The following is a 17,223-nucleotide window of genomic DNA, read 5'->3' as shown; positions in this document are numbered from 1 at the left end:
CAAGACTTAAAAAGCTTTATTCAATAACTTTACAATTGGACAGCATCTTAACTGAACATAATCCCCCTGCAAAAGATTTTGAACAAATCACGTCGTTCCACCTTCCCTCTTAAAACAATTAACAATAACACAAATCATAAATAATGTCATTCATGACACGTCCGCTGCATTGTATCACAATTTAAAATATAACACTGGCGCATAATAGAATCGAGGTGACGTTTATTACCATCAAATGAGGTATTGATTTAAAAAATAATAAAATATAATCACGTGATATTAAAGTTTGGCTTTGAAGTTTGCAAAGTTAGTGTTCACCTTAAAGCAACAATTTTAGAACAAACTATCATAAGATGCATCAATCATAATTTAACATCTGCCCAGTTAGACTCTCACAACACTGAGATTTATAAAAGAAATAAACACGTTATATAACTTAAGTGTACCAAACTGAACGCAGGGTCAGAATTCAGAGGTACATCTCTTTTTGTGCTTCCACAAATAGGAATAAAGTAACAACATTGGCCACTTGGAACATTCAAAGCCTCCCCTTGGTCAGGAAGTTGCATTAGACAAACTTGAGCTTCCCGGTTGATCTCAACATGTGCTGACCAAACTGTCAAAAAAAAAAAAAAAAAAAAAGACAAAGTAAAAATGTGCCCTTTATTATTTGCTAATATTTTGGACTTGGTTGCAATCCAATAATTGTTGTGCCTTGTTTACCAGAGAGCTCTCCGTAGGATGTTTGACTTGATCCACTTTGTGGTTGCGTGGTGATTGCGGGTACGTGTGCGCAAACTTTCTCTTGAGAGCCTGTGCGATGAGCGCCGCGGCGTCCACCGGCTCCTTCAGCTTGTCGCTCTTCTCCACCGGCCGACTGCTCACAAAAAACAAAAGCCAAGGTATGATGCTGATAAAATATTATTTTATCCTCATCATATCTTGACTGTTGTTACAAATATCCGTGTACTTACCTTTTGACGGATCTCAGCTTTACTTTGTTCATGTCCTTGAGGACATCCAGCATGCTCGGGAGTTCGGCGTGCGGCTTGAGTTCCGTCTGGCCTTGTGTCTTTTTGCCGCGCCTCTCCTTGATCAGGTCAATGGCAGAAAAGGTGCGCTGTAGTCCCGGAGGAGGAAGTGGAGGAGGAGGCGGTGGCGGAGGAGGTGGTGGGGGAGGCCCACTGCCACAAGGGGTGGGCGGGCAAGGACTTGTTCCGGTGGATGCATCTGAGGTCAGTGGAAGAAAAATGCCGAATTTGATACTCTACTGCCACCTATCGGGAATTTTGCGCATTACACCAACAGGAGGAATTTCCCTACCTGTATGGGCGCTTTTCTCCTGGGCCAGTACGATCTGGGCTATTTGTGCTCGCAACTTTGCCAGTTCCGTTTCCAGCGCGCTGATCTTTTGGATGGCTTCGTCATTAGCCGCGGCCGGACCCTGGGGGTCCGAAGGGCCCTGGTGGAGGCTGGGCAGTGAGCGCCGCCGGACCAGGCGGGTTCTCCGGGGCCGAGGTGGGCGGGTCCGGAATGCCAGACCCCGGGGAGCCCTTGAACTGCTGAGAAATAGTGGCAATTATTTTTCTATCAATGATGCAATGTTCAGATTCTGTAAATGGGACAGTAATGGTAAGACGCCAGTGGCCGCAATGTGTTTAATTTCTCACCAAGGTCTGACATTATCTTCCTGCTGCTCCCTGTCGTCATCTTCATCATCTTCATCCTCCTGGTTGATCCAGGAGACGTCGGCGAGTGAGGCCACGACATGCTCCTTCCTCATACTGAGGACGCCTGTATCCTCGTCGAATGGATACAGCTGGGACAAAGAAAGGCTATGTTTAGGTATCCACGCCTTTACATTAGCATGGTAATTGTTAGCTCGTTAGCGGTCCATCACATTGGAAACAAAGAGAAAAGGATTCAGAGAATCGTTGCGAACAAACTGACCTAAAGCAGACTTACTGTATTCCGCATAACATAGGTTGGGCCGCTGGAAAGAAGAAAAGTGGGAAAAGAGGAAAAAGGCATGTTGAAAGAGAAGGGGAAAAAAGTGACAGCCAATATTTTCAAGAGCTGCAGTGTCACTCCTCAGTGACTGTTTATAGTTGGACATAAGTCAACCAAGTTGGATGTGATGTCAACAAGTTGACGTACAGGCGGAAGTCACATGACATTTCTGGTGGCCATCTCTCACCTGAAAGTGAACCCTCGGGCAGGGTTTGAGCGGGAGGTTGCTCGCTATCCTCCTCACGATACTCCTCGAGGACCCGTAGGGTTTGGCTGATCCAAAAGTCTATTTGTCCCACAAAAACATTTTGTTACAATTCTGCACACAAATGAGCCTGAAATTAATCTGTTCACCTACCAGATCCATTTCGATGTGTTCATAGTGTTTATTCATTGCTTCTGAGGCACTGAGAACGCGATGTTTGACGCACACTCGAATGGTGATGACGTCATGACCATACAAGACTCTAATGGAGAAACATTTTATCTTATAGTATAGCAGAAACAATTTTGTGGTCACAATCTTATTAACTACTATATTGTTAGATGTTTAAAACTGTAGTTTGTTTGCTAAGTGACGTTTGTAAAATGACAGAATCCTGCTGTTTTAATCATATTTTTCGAACCTTATTCAAAGACACACTTGCATCATGTCAAACACGCATGACATCAATGACATTTGCAAAAACAATCTTCCTCAAAAACTTGAACTTTATAAAAATAAAGCTATTGCGGTGCAAACTCTTATTCGATCTTAACCGGAATGTGAAATGTTAATAAAAAATATTAAAACCAATAATAAAACGTTTGTAGACAACACCTACACTGTTATAAGATTTGACAAGTAGACAGAAAGAAAACTAAAAATCACAAATCTCATTGTCTTATTTAGATGGCATAAATGACACGATTCGAGTTAAAACTATCATTTGCTCGCTTTTATTCGTAGATCCTTACGACTTGATGCTAAATTTAGCCATCGTGGCTAACCGGATTGAACCAATTTTTGGGAGCTACGAAAGCAACGTCAACGGTTGAAATCAAGGAAAAGGAACGCTTCAACGCAATTGATTAAGTCTCGTAAAACATATAAACATTTACAAAGTGTAAAATATCTATTAGGATACCTTATAAAATATGTCTGGGAGCTTTTCTGACAACCTTCACAGTAGTTTCCACCTTGTTTCGCCGTCGGACATATCCCGCAGGAGTAGTGACTATGGAGGTAGTCATTAAAATCGCTGAACCAATTGGATTATGGGGATTAAAATCCACTTCTTTCGCAGTACACCACCGCTATTTGACAATCGTGTTGATTGTCATCTATTATAGCCAATATAATATAGGCATTTTAACAAGGCTCTCTTACAATAGGCTTTCAATCTAGTCGCTCAAAAAAGACTGTCCAATCATGTAGTGGAATTTTAGAGTGCGTTCGATTATTAGTTTTGCGTGTCCCGGTTTAAATGTGGCTGTTTTAACACCTGGGAACCACTAGAGCCGCTATAGTGAAATATTTTCGACGAGCGTACCCACTGACGTGCCCCAAAACCCAAAACAGTGTTCACTGCTGCTAGCTAAACGGGCTTAATAGAAGAAAAGGCGGAGGGCCCAGCGGTTATTCACTTACATGAGCAAAGGTTGTTTTTAAAACTGCGACATTTTGTCCCTGCGCGACATATCTGTGTCTTGTGTCACCCACGTTTGGCCGCGGCTGTCTCATGTTTTCGTCGAATAGTGACTGAAAGGTAAGGTTGAATTGAGTTAGCTTTAGCATAGCCTGGCGACCCGTCTCGGTCTTTTACTAGGGCGAAATTTGAGGTGAGGCTCGGGGTCGAACAAAACGTCATCAAATATTTACGTTCAAATGCACTCAAATCCTTTGTTTCCTTCAGTTTGGGTGTTTATACGAATGTCATGAACTTTGTAAAAATACATTTAATGAAGCATTAAGCTCGTCAGGTTTGACTAGTCCATGTAAATTTTAAAGTTAGCAATTCCTTTGTTTTTATGTGCCTCAAAACTTCCTTATTAGCTGTGTCCACGGACGACTATTGTGTTATACAAGTGCTCTAATGATAAATAGGTCAACCAATTGCTGCTTTAAGCTTCTTAAATTCCCATTTTGGGCTAGTTCCTAATCTCTTACACCATTTTGTTACTTAACATTCACAATTCAAAGCTTTGATACAAATAATAGCAAGCACCGTTTCCCCTTTCTTATTATGTGATCTTCTGAGAGGTATTCTAAATATATATGAGGAAATCCTGTACTACTCACGAACCAGGGTTGCAGCTATACAGTAATTGTTTTGTACATTAATTAGTCTTTGATTCTTATATATTCATATTAACATTGCTTTATATAAAGAATGGGACATAATCTCATGCAATGCTTTTAGTGAGCATCAAATTCGCTCACTGTATTGCATATGACATTATTGTGTTTTCTGTTGCAGTCAGGTGGAGTTCGGTTGGATGTGCGTGGCCGCCGGACGGGAGGCGCCATGAGTGCGGAGTTGGATGCGCTGGCGGTGGTGAACCAGCTGCGGGACCTTGCCGCAGACCCCCTCAACCGCAGGGCCATCGTAGAGGATGAGGGATGTTTACCGGGGCTCATCCTTTTCCTAGACCACCCGAACCCGCAGGTGGTCTACTCTGCATTGCTGGTAAGTTTGTTGCCATATGATAAACAAGATACATTTGGTGGTTCGAAATTATTGTCAAACTTAAAAAAAAAAAAAAAAAAAAAAAAAAAAGCTTCTGGAATAACTGTTGCTTGACAGAAACCTATGAAGCGTAACTAAACACTGAGGCACGACATGCACATTTCAGCCACAAAATGGCTGCCCCCTAACTCATCCTCGTGTGTGTGTGTGTGTGTGTGTGTGTGTGTGTGTGTGTGTGTGTGTGTGTGTGGATGTGTGTGGATGTGTGTGGATGTTTGTAGGCTGTGCGCTACCTGGCAGAATGTCGAGCCAACCGGGAGAAGATGAAGGGCGAGCTGGGCATGATGCTGAGTTTGCAGAATGTCATGCAGAAGCAAGTGGCGCACACACACAAACCATTTGAGATGGGCTGCAATGGTTCTTTAAAGCAGCATGGACATTCCGCACAAATATAATATTGCAATAAGTGTCTTTTTTTTAATTGTACAGAAGTAGAAAAAAACTAAACAAAATTTGTGAATATATTAACATGACAGTATAGACATTAGACAAACTTTGTGAAAAGGAAGGAACCATTTAAAGGAACATTTCTGTGGTCTAACACGTTTTCTCTGTTCATCCGTACGGACGAAGGAGCACGTCGCCCGGTGAAACCAAACTGCTTGCCTCGGAGATCTACGAGATCTTCCAGTCGGCCGGTAAAGAGGAAGCAGAGCAGGCGGAGGCGGCGGCCGCCTCATGCCGACGAAAGGCTCAGTTTTTCCTGGGCTCCAACAATAAGAGGGCCAAGACGGTCGTGCTGCACATTGACGGCCTGGACGACTCGGTAGGTGGCCGTCTGTGATATGTGAGCTCCCTCCAGTGGTGCAAGAAAGAATAACCACATTGAAATTTCTGTCTTTGCTTTTATGTTATGTTTAATGTTTATTGAAAAAAAAAACAAGACTATAAATCTTTACTCAATTATTCCTTTTTGCTTCCTGCCTGGCGAGCAGACTCGCAGGAGCTTATGCGAGGAGGCCTTGTTGAAGATCCGAGGGGTCATCAGCTTTACTTTCCAGATGGCCGTCAAGAGATGCGTTGTCAGGATCCGCTCTGACCTTAAAGCTGATGTAAGCAAGCGCAATGCTTGTTGTCTCGGAACTGAAACTTCATGCACACAATGTTTCGGGAGCCAACCCACTTAATAAAAAAATAATGTGATGTGTGACAGGCGTTGGGTACAGCCATCAACTCCACGAAAGTGATGAAAGCCCAACAGGTGTTGAGGACAGACGACGGAGGAGAGGTGAGGAAGACCCATTTCCTTTTGAACATGTCAAAAAATTGTGAAAACAATCATCATAATTATTATAATAACTACTGCTAGTAGTGTTTGGTAACCGCTGTATGTCAGTACTTGCTATGACCAACAGCCGGCAGGCTTGGCTCAGTCATGACTTCAAGCAAGGAGCTCATGTTGAACAACAACTGGCATTTTTTTAGTGGTGGCTCGGATGCTCCCTTTGAAAAAGGACAAAAAGGAAAATTTCACTTGATGTGTTAGAATGCCCATGGGCATCGAATGGGCAGAATCTTACAAGCCAAAAGTAAGTCGCTCTTACTGACGGATCATTTTTATCCTGTTTTTTTATAGTTCCACTTATTAGTACAGCTTAATTCAAATGATCCAGATTTGGGCTTTTGGATATACAAGAACAATTAAAAGTCCTACCTAATGTCTTAGAATGCTGTGTGTGTGTGTGCGTGTGTGTGTGTATGTGCGCGTGTGTCGCAGCTGATCATGCCGTTCCAGGAGGACGGCGAGGGAACGTCGGTGGTGGAGGAGAACACGGACATTCCGGACTACCTGCCCGAGGAGGAGAGTCCGTCGCAGGATCCGGACAAGGCGGTGACGCGCATGGGATCTGTCGCGGACGGAATGGGCTGGCTCAACACCGCCGCCAACTTCCTGACTCGCTCCTTCTATTGGTGACCCCGCCACTCTCCCCAACATTCTACCACAATACCGAGTCGGCATGATTTACACACACGCACAGGCACGCACACAGAGCGACGTTGTGTGCGTATATTAAGCGTACGCTAGCTAGCCGCTGTATATCCCAAACTATAGGACTTGAAATCAGCTGACACCAAGGATGCTCATACCATGAAATTGGGAGATTTTTTTTTTCTCTGCATGACCCACCTCGTACCTACCAACGAGAATATTTATCATACTAATATTTTCACACTTTTTTATTTTTCACTTTAACATGCATTAGTGCCAATCTTGCCCCCACAATTCTGCGTGCCTTTTATTTTTTTGGGGAACATTTTTCTGTATTTATTCATTTTTGGAGCATCCTTAGAGAGCGCAGAATATGTGGCTTTTTCTTTTGGTGGCCATTTTAATCCCCCTAGAGCTGTAATAATAATGATAATAACACTTAAAAATACATCAAATGAATGTTTATTATTTTCTCTGTTTTGAGAATTTAGGCTTATTTCCTTTAGGAAAAAAATAATACAACCTACAGTTAATAAAAATGTAAATATTTATATTATATTATTATTATTAGTCCCTAATTTACAAAAAAAGAATGAATTACAATTGAAAGTAATTTAAAGTTGTAATATATTTTTGGCATTCATTTCATTTCACGCTTCAATTCTGAATTTATAAAAAATAAAATTTTATTTACGTTTTGGTAGTATTTTATTAACATGACATGACAGGCTTTTATAAGAGTCACCCTGATTATAAAACAGCCCAGAAAAGTCTAATAAACATTTGTTTGATTGCTTTTATTATTTCTCACCTCCAATGGCCCCTGATCGGAAAAGTGAGAGTACCCCGATACTACACATGAATAAAAGTATCATGTCTACATTTTGTAAATGGTGCTTCACTCAAGCCCAAGTAACCCTGAAACATTCTGTCTGGGTTTTTTTTTTGCGCGGCTAACGCCACAAAATTGAAATCTCTGTTGCCGAAAGTGCTTACCTCCCATCCCAGGTTTGCCCGTTATCTTGCCAGCATTACGTCTCTCATAATTAACATCCTGTACATAACAATGCGACACAGCGTAGCGCTGACTAGGCCACTTGTCTCATCTCTTGTTAGTCAAGGTTGTAACACAGCAGCGTGACCTAAATCTAGCGGTGGTGGCTACATCCTGGTAAGCCATCGTTTTCAAGACATTGCGTTACAATGATCAGTATTTTTTGTTTGTTTAACTGTTTGTCGTCCTCGCGTGTTGCTCCGTGTCCTCACTTTTGAGCCCAATGACAGAAATGTACAGACGTCCACCTGTGTAATATACTGTAATGCTCATTCCTGTCAAATGACCATAAACTTCAAATTCTTTCAACTTTGTTGTTTTTGTGCAGTTTTCTTCTTATATGTTAAATCACTTTTTCTTGAAAGGAGAGGTGCCTTAGGGTAGTAAGGGAGGCAATCCACCTGCCCCAGCTTTTGCATGGTGCTGGTGGCCAGGCAGCAGGCAGCAGCCAAGGCCCAGCTGCAGGCCCTGGAGCAACACTGTTGGACTATGATGTCACTTCCTGCTGAGCCACTTCATTAGGTACACATCCTAATATCTGACACTTGTTGACAAAAGTATCAATAAATTATAAGTATATATAATTGTGTAGAATTGACTGACAAAAAACATTGAAAATACAATTACGATTAACCACACGGTTTCAAGTTATCATATACAAAAAAAAACAATAATAAATTGGTAGCTTTTAAAAGCAAATGGAGCTGCACTTGCTGATCCCGCATTTCAATCTACAATAAATTATCGCACTCACCACCTTGCAATCATAATCGTCAGTATCCGTGCAGCCATCAGCTTGCTTTTACTGGTGAATATTGGAGACGAGGCGCTTTATTGTGCATTAAATGACGTTCTGGAGGGATTCGTATGCTTCCATATAATGACATTAAATATGATAGTCCTTTTTGAGAAGCTTGTCCACATTGGACACTTCGCCTTGGCTAAAAGCCAATCAACTGTCTCCTATCGCGTCGGCGCCCGTGTCTATTTGCATTTGTATGTGGGCGTGCGTTGAGGGTCCCGCTGCGGTGGGACGGCAGGCCAAGTCAACGCTATCGGCCGTAAATCCCAGCGGTGGCGGCCGGGGTGGCAGGAAATGATGTGACTCTGGCAATTTATGTCAAATAACTTTAGAGGATGCGGCGAGCATGGCGGGAGTGATAACTCTTCTTCTTCTTCCTTCCCCGGGAGCTTTAATTGAGACATTTCTCTTGATCTGTGTTGTTGAGATGTAATGTCTCTCGTTATCGCGCCCGAGCGAAGGTCACGCTGACTGTTTGAGCATCGCGCAACGTTGATGCAAGACTCCTGACCCTGACGGAGAAATACAGCAATGTCTCAAATCATCTTGACTCATTGAAATGAATAGAAATGCAATTAATCTGTTCCAGCCTCAGCCCTTCAAAAATTGTAATGATTTTCACATTTATTTTTTTTAGTCAAATTCTACAGCAATTGAATGGCCATTGTGCTTGCCTTCTACGTTGAGCATCTAGAAGCACGACGTCTGTACTGTTCAGCTGTCTCAGCTCCTCGCAGACGATAAAGAATGTGTCAATGTGAGTACCCGTTACAATAACTGAATGTGTTGGTACATTTGTGTTCAAATATCAATTGCTTAAAAGCTGTTATATTAGTTTCTCACAATGTTTTAGCATTAGCGTTTCGCTAGCCAGCCAAAATTAGAAAGCTTTGGAATTTCATCAAAATGACAAACTAAAATGTCTGCTGTTTTGGTTAGCAACAAGGTTCCAAATGTGATTGGCGATCAAACCTTTTCATGCCCATGTGTTGCAGCAGAAGCATGCATCCGTTGATCAGATTGACACACACAAAAAGTTTGTAATTGTGGTCATAGCTCATTATTGCCCCCCCCCCCCCCCCCCCCTCCCCCACTTGGATGATTGGATTCAGCCAGGGAGGGAAGGAAAGTTGTGTTGGGTTGGGGGGGAGGGATGCTTCAGCCCCTGTGACATGACCACGTCCGCCCAGCGACATCCTCTCTCAACACACTCGATTGGTAGGATGAATTATGGCTGTTGAGAATTAAAAGGTCCCCGGTGTCAAAATAATTCACGATATTATGCATATCTGGCCGGATATGTGGATTAGGAAGATAATAAAAACTGCGACAGAGTATCGCCTGCGAGGAGGAGGAGGAGGGTGGGTGGGTTCAAGGTCCAAAAAGTGCATGCATGTATTGGCCTGTCACTCAGCTTATGTGTGTGCTGGATCAAGCCACACGCAAGCGGAGATTTGAACATAATTGTCCCAAAACTGCTCATCAGTGGATCTGCCCACCGCCATTAGGGCTCGGCAATATGGTGTGACATCCGCATTCGCCTCTGTGACAGGTTATTAGCGCGCCGTAATTAAGCCGACTTTCCTGGCGTACGAGAAAAGAGAATTGTCTGGGGGAAAACCCCCCGAAAAATTTAAATACATACATGAACCACGTGGATTTTTTTCCTGCCAGAAAGTTTGAGTTTATAACACATTACATGGTGAGTTCATAATTATATGAATGCTTTGTCTGTATCGGTAATACAATATTCCGCATTGTCCTAATGTTGTTGTGAAAATCCGAGTGAAAGCGAGAAAAAAAAATGAATAAAGGTGTGACTTAAAAAATTGTGCTGGCTGTTACACAACCTAAGACAAGTGGACGTTGTTGTGAGCAACGAAGCCCATCTGCTATGCCCCCACTTTCGTCCACATGGTGTGCGAATATGATAATACCTGAAAAGTGTCCTGCAAAAAGTCCCCACTGCTTACATAAGCCCGTACGAAATGGCTTCAAAGTAATTTTCTCCTATTTAAGAGGGCTCCACAAACATGTCAAAACATATTTTAATTGACAGGAACCAAAGCCCACCTTCACACAGCAAAGCGTTCACGTTAAGTAGTGGAGCCGTGGGGTCTGTGTCGCATTGGCTTTGTGGCATGCTCGCTCAACAGAAGGTCCGCGCTCCCCCCCCCAACCCCCCCCCCCCCCCCCCCCCTCTTTGTAACGCCGGCAGATGGCCGCAGATGAATCCCTCATAATCATGTCAGGACGGCTCGTCCGATCCCGATTCATCTCTTTAAACACATTTCATGCTTGCACAAAGATGGAGGCGGCCGGCGCGCCACAAAAGTACACAAAGATTGTCCTTGCAAACAAGTGTTCCTGCTCCTTAACACCACTTAATCATCGGCACTCCTGTTATTTCTTTCGCACTTTCTGTTCATGTCGTTTTCATCAGACGTCTCCTGATCAGTGTCCCCCGGTCTTCTAGTCCAGCCGGCTGGCCTTCTAAAATATAAATCTTTCTAACAAGCTTTCATTGAGTCCTGCAAGGGCGCTGACAATTTGCCATAAAGTCAATTGTGATTTTTTTTTTTCCCCCATTTCGTTATCCCTCCCTCCCTCCCTCCCTCCCTCCCTGTCAGCCATGATAATTGTGGATCAGGTGACGCCAGTCTCACCTCATTTCAGGGGCCATGCTCGACTAGGGCCATTCTCTCCACTCAAAGGCCACATCATTGTGTAGCCCCCCACTTCTCATTAAACCCTCCTGAGTGGCTGCTCTCTCTCTTTCTCACTCACTTCCATGTTCCACATCGCAGATTTGTTTAGCTCTTGTTTTCTGACTGGATGCCCTCCTCCGCCTCCATATTAACCCCTTGAGCGAGGACCGACACCCCCTTTCTGAGCCCGGCTCCCCGTCCTCGCATTTCCACCATTGTTATTTATTTCTAATTCCCCTGATAGAATGGCTTTGTTTGAACCTTTGGCTTGTCCCTTATAAAATTGAAACCTGACGTTCTTCCGATTTGCTCCATTCAGCCAATGGGTTCCACTTTTGACACCAAATATGTCAGTTGCTGTTATGGAAATGAAACACTTCTTTTATAAAGTGAACAATTCTTGTCCCCATTCTTTCCTAACAAACTGTTTTGGGGTGTGTGTTTGCGCTGATTGTTAAATTATTCATGAAGGAAGGAAGCAGCCGAAGAACTGTGATTAACATGAAATAACAATTTGCTAATTTATGGAAACTTGCAATTAACTCTCCTTATTTGCCGTGACCGAATGAAACATTCATAAACACACGTGATGATTTTTTACATTCCGCTGTCAGAATCTTTTGACTTAGTTTTTCTCGTTTGGTAAAGTTTTGACTGAAAATAATCGAGTAACCCCAAACTTGATAGCATTCATGTCAAGAGGTAGAACACCGGACACGAATTGGCTAACATACGTAATATCATCACCATGTATGCGTTAAACCTGAAATGTACGACGACTATGTTGCAGCGAATTAAAAGAAAATATAAAAATGAGGAAAAAACACCAAGTGCGACCAATTTAGCTCTATTTGCTGATTAATTTGGCCCCACCTGTGATGCTGGCTGCGCTAAGTAGCTACATCAGTTTTAATTAGGGCCCTCACCGAGTGGCTCGCTAGTGAAAATGAGGGTATTAATTATCACGTTTAGCAGATATCACAGTGACAAACGGCGACAGAGGAGGAAGACCCCCTCCAAAAAAAACCCACCTCTTTCCTATCTCACTTGGCGTCTTTCAAACAACCTTGGGTGAGATGCGTCTGCCGCCATTCGTCACTACGGCGAGTGCCTCAAGCTAACGTAACACTCGCTACGTGTCTCGTTTGTCTTTCGAGAATCAACTATTCAGTCTATTCTATTTGACTTTCCCTCTCCAGCCCTAGTGTTCTTTTTTTGTCATGTTTCTTAATTTTATATATATTTTTTTGGCATTAGGAGCTAAAAAGAGCCCAGCGGACTCGCTCCTCACCGAGCACCTCGGCTGTCGGCTTTGTCTCCCAGAAAAGCGTATGATTCATCATCATCACAGGCCGCCATTAGACGATGTCACCCTATTAGACAAATCACATTATCGTACTTATATTCATTAAACTCAAAGCCACTCGGAGACACTCATCGGTGCCAAAGGGCGGCGCACTCCAACATTCCACTTCACCACCTCGCCACTTCACATTTGCATACGGAGAGTGGATCACAATATTAGGTACACCTGCATCAAACCTGAGCGTTAATGTCAGGTCTAAATACCATCAGCCATTAATCCACACGCTGGAAACAAAGAGGAGAAGACAACCAGTATTCCTTTTGCTCCCGAGGAGAATTACGTAGAAGGCCCAGTTACAGTCCTCCACCAATTCTGGACTCCTCTTCCGCTATCTCCTCTTTTTATTTTGGGTTGCCCTGGTTACAAGAGGCGTTGCTCCACTAAAGGGAGGGGAGATTGTGGCTGGAGCAACGCTGATTAGCTAGCTAGCAATATTGTGTGGTGCAAGGCCGCATGGCCTTGGCCGATTCGTGACCCCAGGAATGCAGAGTCTGTTCTGAGGTGGTTGGTAGCCTCGTTCTCGGCTGCGATCTCCAAACCTGGAGGCCGTGTCCCTGTAAAACAATGCTCTAGAGCAGGGGTGTCCAAGTCCAGTCCTCGAGGGCCGCATTCCTACATGTTTTCCAAGTTTCCCTCGTTAAACACACCTGTGCAGGAGCCTGATCATTGAATCAGGTGTGTTTAACGAGGGAAACTTGGAAAACATGGAGGAATGCGGCTCTCGAGGACTGGACTTGGACACCCCTGCTCTAGACTTTCTTGCTACGTTTCACACAATAATAATGATGAGTGAATAATCAGATACCTCTCGTGCATACACTCCAACAAACGTTAAGTAGATGTGAGATAACTTGCATGAAGTCTACTTAAACAAACATTGAGTAAATATGGGATAACTTAAAAGCTGTCCCGGTCAACAACAATGTATGAATAGAAACTACAAGGTATAAAAGAGAAAGAACTTCTCTTGAACTAAACAAAGAACAAAGGTGTTCTGTTCATAACTAGCGAGGGCCTCTCACAGATAAGAAAAAGAAGGGAGTATAAGAACTCCTTAAAGCTAAACAGATATGTTGGCTTGAGCGAAGATATGAGACCTCCGGTTCAGGCCGACCAGTGCTTCTGCAAAAAAATTATTCTAACAGTTAATGTCCCTGAACTTTGCTGTTTTTATTTTTAACTCATTCACTGCCATTGACGGCTATGGACGTCAATTTGTAACTTGAAGTGAATTAGAAAAAAGAAAAAACACATTTCTGAACTGCAGGAACTGAAAAACGACATTTACCTCACCAGTGAATTATTATTATTATTATTTTTACCATAACACCCCAAGTCGATGTGACAGGAAAAAAACAACCAGAAGTGAGTCAAAGTAATATTTAATGTGCACATTTTCTTGTAATGATTTCTCCACTCCCCGTCCATCTGCTGCCCCCCCCAACACCACGCATGTGTGCGCGCTGTATGTTTCCGTCACACGGTGGCGTTGACCCGTGCTGTCGTCTCCCTGATTAGCTCGCTGATTCACTTTCCTTGTGTGCTAATGTGCAATCAATCACCATCAATTAGACAAAATGTTCAATCATTAAAAGCATTATCATCAATTAAAGTAATGATCACTTCCCGCCAACGCTTCATGACCACACGCGCGCACATTTTCCCTCACTTCTTTGATTTCTAAACTTATTTTCATTCTTTGATGATGACACGTGCACTGATTGCTTCATCAAAATTGCATTTCTTCCAACTAATATGCGCATTTGATAAAGTCCTAATTGCTCAGTCTAAAATGTTTTCTTGCAGTCTCATTGTTTATTGTAATAGTTTTTATTAGTGTATATTAATTTGAAATTAATTAATAAAAAAAATTAAATTCTATCACGGTGCCAGGTCTGCATAGAAAAGCCTTGAGCGTCATCGAGAGACCCAGGAAGGACCTGTCAGCGCCTTCCTTCAATGTGCAAAGCGTTTTGTGTGGCTTCAGTGCCACCTGAGCAAAGCAGGCAGCTCATTGGGGTCAAGAACCTCCCGCCCCTCCCTCCCTCCTTTGCCTCGCTGCAGTGGGAGTGCAAAATAAATGGGCCTGAACATTGCACACTAGCCTGACTGGGGAGCTCCATTAAACCCAGCAGTCACTCTGTATTGATATGGATGTCCATTATTACACACCAGAGCATCCATTCAGTTGTGATTCCTCATAATGACATCATAGAGACCTTGAAGGAGGCTGTTTGACAGTAGCGCTACTTTTACACCGCAATAACCACAAAGACCTTTCAATGCTCCTGAATTTGTCTTAGGAGTCAAAAACGTATGTTTGCATTGGAAATACACTCAATTCCGGTTAGTGTCACCGATTGGTTTAAATTGTTCATTGCCCCGCCTTTTTGGGTCAGAGCAGCTGATTGGATAAGTGATTGGGCGCCTGTGTGGAAAGTAAGGATTTTGAAAACACTGTTTATCACACAGTTTTTCTTCCACCACAGTTTGATGACACTGAATAGTTTATTTTTTGTTGGCATTAAGGTGCATCAACTTAAAGTGACCCTGGAACTGTGGAATTAACAAAAGTATTGAAGATAAACCTCAACTTTGGGTCAAATAGTTGTGCTATGTTCATTTTGTTGTCACTTGTCAATTATTTAACTGGTTCTTTTATCACAAACAAGATATTTAGGTTGAATTTACCTGACATGTTTCGCCTTGTACTGATGAAGGCAGAAGTACAAGGCGAAACATGTCAGGTAATTCAACCTAAATATCTTGTTTGTGATAAAAGAACCAGTTAAATATTTGGGTCAAATAACTCAGGAAAGACACACGACAGCACAGACACACAGGACTGCAACCTGGATTTGTTGTACTTTGAAATTGCTAATCTGTTTGGTTTCCTATTCTTGATAAGTAGTGGTAAGTTTATTTTGCTTAGTAGGCTGTTTTTAAATGCTTAGCATATCCTGACCTAATCTGGATTACTTTTAGCATGTTATAAAATTCGTTTGCCATTGTGGTTCTGTGATATGTGACCATTTATTTCCATGATTAAAAAAAGAAAACCAGCTTTGACTAGTGAAAGTGACAAAAATTGCTTTAATGAAGGCAAAGGCGTGGAGTCAGTGCGCTAGGCGGCCCATGAATGCTAGCTTTGCACCGAGGCATTGTTCTCAATCACTGTGATGAACGTGAGCCCACTGAGAGATTTGACAGCTCAGAGACCAAGACCACGTCCTCCCTTTCTTCAGCACTGGCAAAAAAAAAAAAGCAAGCAAGTTTCCTTGCTTGTTTTTCTGAGTTTGTTTGCTAGCAGGCTCCCGGTTAGCATGTTGCGCGCGTTTAACATGGCTGTTGTTTACATTTGAAAAAGAACAAAAATGGGAGCAGACGCTAATGCGGCTAATGAGCTTTTAATTGGCCATTTTGAGCCATCACCTTCTCCAGACTGACAATTATGCTAACGACGTCTGATGAGGTTACTTGGCGCTAACTATATTAAAAGAAGATGAAGAAGACATCAGCTCTATTGACTTCTGGTGTTAACTGCCTTATATGAGCAAAGTGGAAAGTAGTAGTAGTAGAAGGGAGGGAGGCCATGTATAGCATGAATAACAGACTTTGACGGTGTTAGGGCGATATCGTAGCCATCGTAAAGTTGAAGAGAGCAACAAGGGGACTAGATGGGGGGAAGAATGCACACATTTAGCGCTTAAGTGGCTAACACGGTTAATGCCACCGCCTTTGCTTCTTTTCCGTGTATTTTTGTATCGGAGCGGTGGCGTCGGAGGCGCCTATATGCGCCCCGCAAAAGGTAATCTCGCGGCCAGTTGAGCCATGACAAACAGGGACAGCTGGCCTAATTGAATCATTTGAGCTCAAGACAGCTCAACTCGCGAGCGAGTCGCCAGCCGTGAAATCGTGTCTACGCTCGCACCGACAGCTTTCTTTTACGACGGCTCCGCTCCGGCCTATCTCATTTTCTCTCTCTCTCTCTCTCTCTCTCTCTCTCTCTCTCTCTCTCGCTCTCTCTCTCTCGCTCTCGCTCTCTCTCGCACTCACGCCAACTCGACCCGGGCTTGATGTTAAATGCGCTCCACCTCCTTTTGTCATTAACATTCATGCATTATTGACAAAGAAATTAGGCAAAATGGTGACGGAAGTTAAGGAGCGACACAAAGCTGGCTGATATAGTGTCGACTGTATTATAGAATATTGTGATGCATGGTGTTGTAGTATCATGATATCATAAATATTGTGATGTATGTATGTAACTTGGTTTGCCAACTACCACCACCCCAAAATTTTTTTTGTTGTATAAACATTTCGAATGTACCATGATATTGTGCATGGGTATCATGATACATTGTACAATATGTGATGTATCGTGATGATATCAAAGGGTTGTTTCTGTGTCTCGTTGTTGGACAATATCAGCGATGTTATAAAGTATCATAATGCGGGTTTCATAGTTTTCGGAAAAGTGGGTGTTGATGGGATTTCGACTTTGTAACGTATCATAATGGTATCATACAATATCATAATATTCTAGATTATTTTGCGACGATCAGATATAGGGGATTCGTCGAGAGAATTTGCTGTTATCAGCGACCCATTTATGTTTCGTTGC

General features: G+C 42.8%; 2 protein-coding genes and 1 long non-coding RNA gene across 4 annotated transcripts in view; 2 read left to right on the top strand and 1 right to left on the bottom strand.

The window, feature by feature from the left end:
• On the bottom strand, positions 1 to 3,288 carry mtfr1 (mitochondrial fission regulator 1). Of its 2 annotated transcripts, none has more exons than XM_088363115.1 (8): positions 3,138 to 3,288; positions 2,369 to 2,477; positions 2,198 to 2,296; positions 1,671 to 1,819; positions 1,324 to 1,562; positions 975 to 1,230; positions 724 to 877; positions 1 to 616 (listed from the first exon to the last, which is right to left on the bottom strand). In XM_088363115.1, the coding sequence occupies exons 2-8, from the start codon at positions 2,402 to 2,404 to the stop codon at positions 569 to 571; spliced, it is 981 nt and encodes a 326-aa protein (XP_088219241.1). In that variant the 5' UTR covers positions 2,405 to 2,477; positions 3,138 to 3,288; the 3' UTR covers positions 1 to 568. The 2 variants fall into 2 exon arrangements, with proteins under 2 accessions (XP_088219241.1, XP_088219242.1); XM_088363116.1 differs by having other exon boundaries at positions 1,324 to 1,559.
• Positions 3,289 to 3,531: 243 nt separating this feature from the next.
• armc1 (armadillo repeat containing 1) lies at positions 3,532 to 8,032 on the top strand. Its single transcript, XM_088363118.1, has 7 exons — positions 3,532 to 3,758; positions 4,470 to 4,679; positions 4,961 to 5,052; positions 5,313 to 5,505; positions 5,675 to 5,791; positions 5,893 to 5,967; positions 6,457 to 8,032. The coding sequence occupies exons 2-7, from the start codon at positions 4,518 to 4,520 to the stop codon at positions 6,652 to 6,654; spliced, it is 837 nt and encodes a 278-aa protein (XP_088219244.1). The 5' UTR covers positions 3,532 to 3,758; positions 4,470 to 4,517; the 3' UTR covers positions 6,655 to 8,032.
• A 6,450-nt stretch (positions 8,033 to 14,482) lies between these two features.
• Positions 14,483 to 17,223, top strand: part of LOC148381152 (uncharacterized) — a 33,170-nt gene continuing 30,429 nt past the window's right edge. The window contains exon 1 of the long non-coding RNA XR_015854601.1: positions 14,483 to 15,038. This is a non-coding gene — a long non-coding RNA (uncharacterized LOC148381152). The remainder of the gene's footprint in view (positions 15,039 to 17,223) is intronic.

This window comes from Syngnathus floridae, chromosome 20, assembly GCF_059516105.1.
Source record: "Syngnathus floridae isolate MCC-2025c chromosome 20, RoL_Sflo_1.0, whole genome shotgun sequence".
NCBI classification, from domain to species: domain Eukaryota; kingdom Metazoa; phylum Chordata; class Actinopteri; order Syngnathiformes; family Syngnathidae; genus Syngnathus; species Syngnathus floridae.
This window is presented reverse-complemented; position numbering and strand designations above follow the sequence as displayed.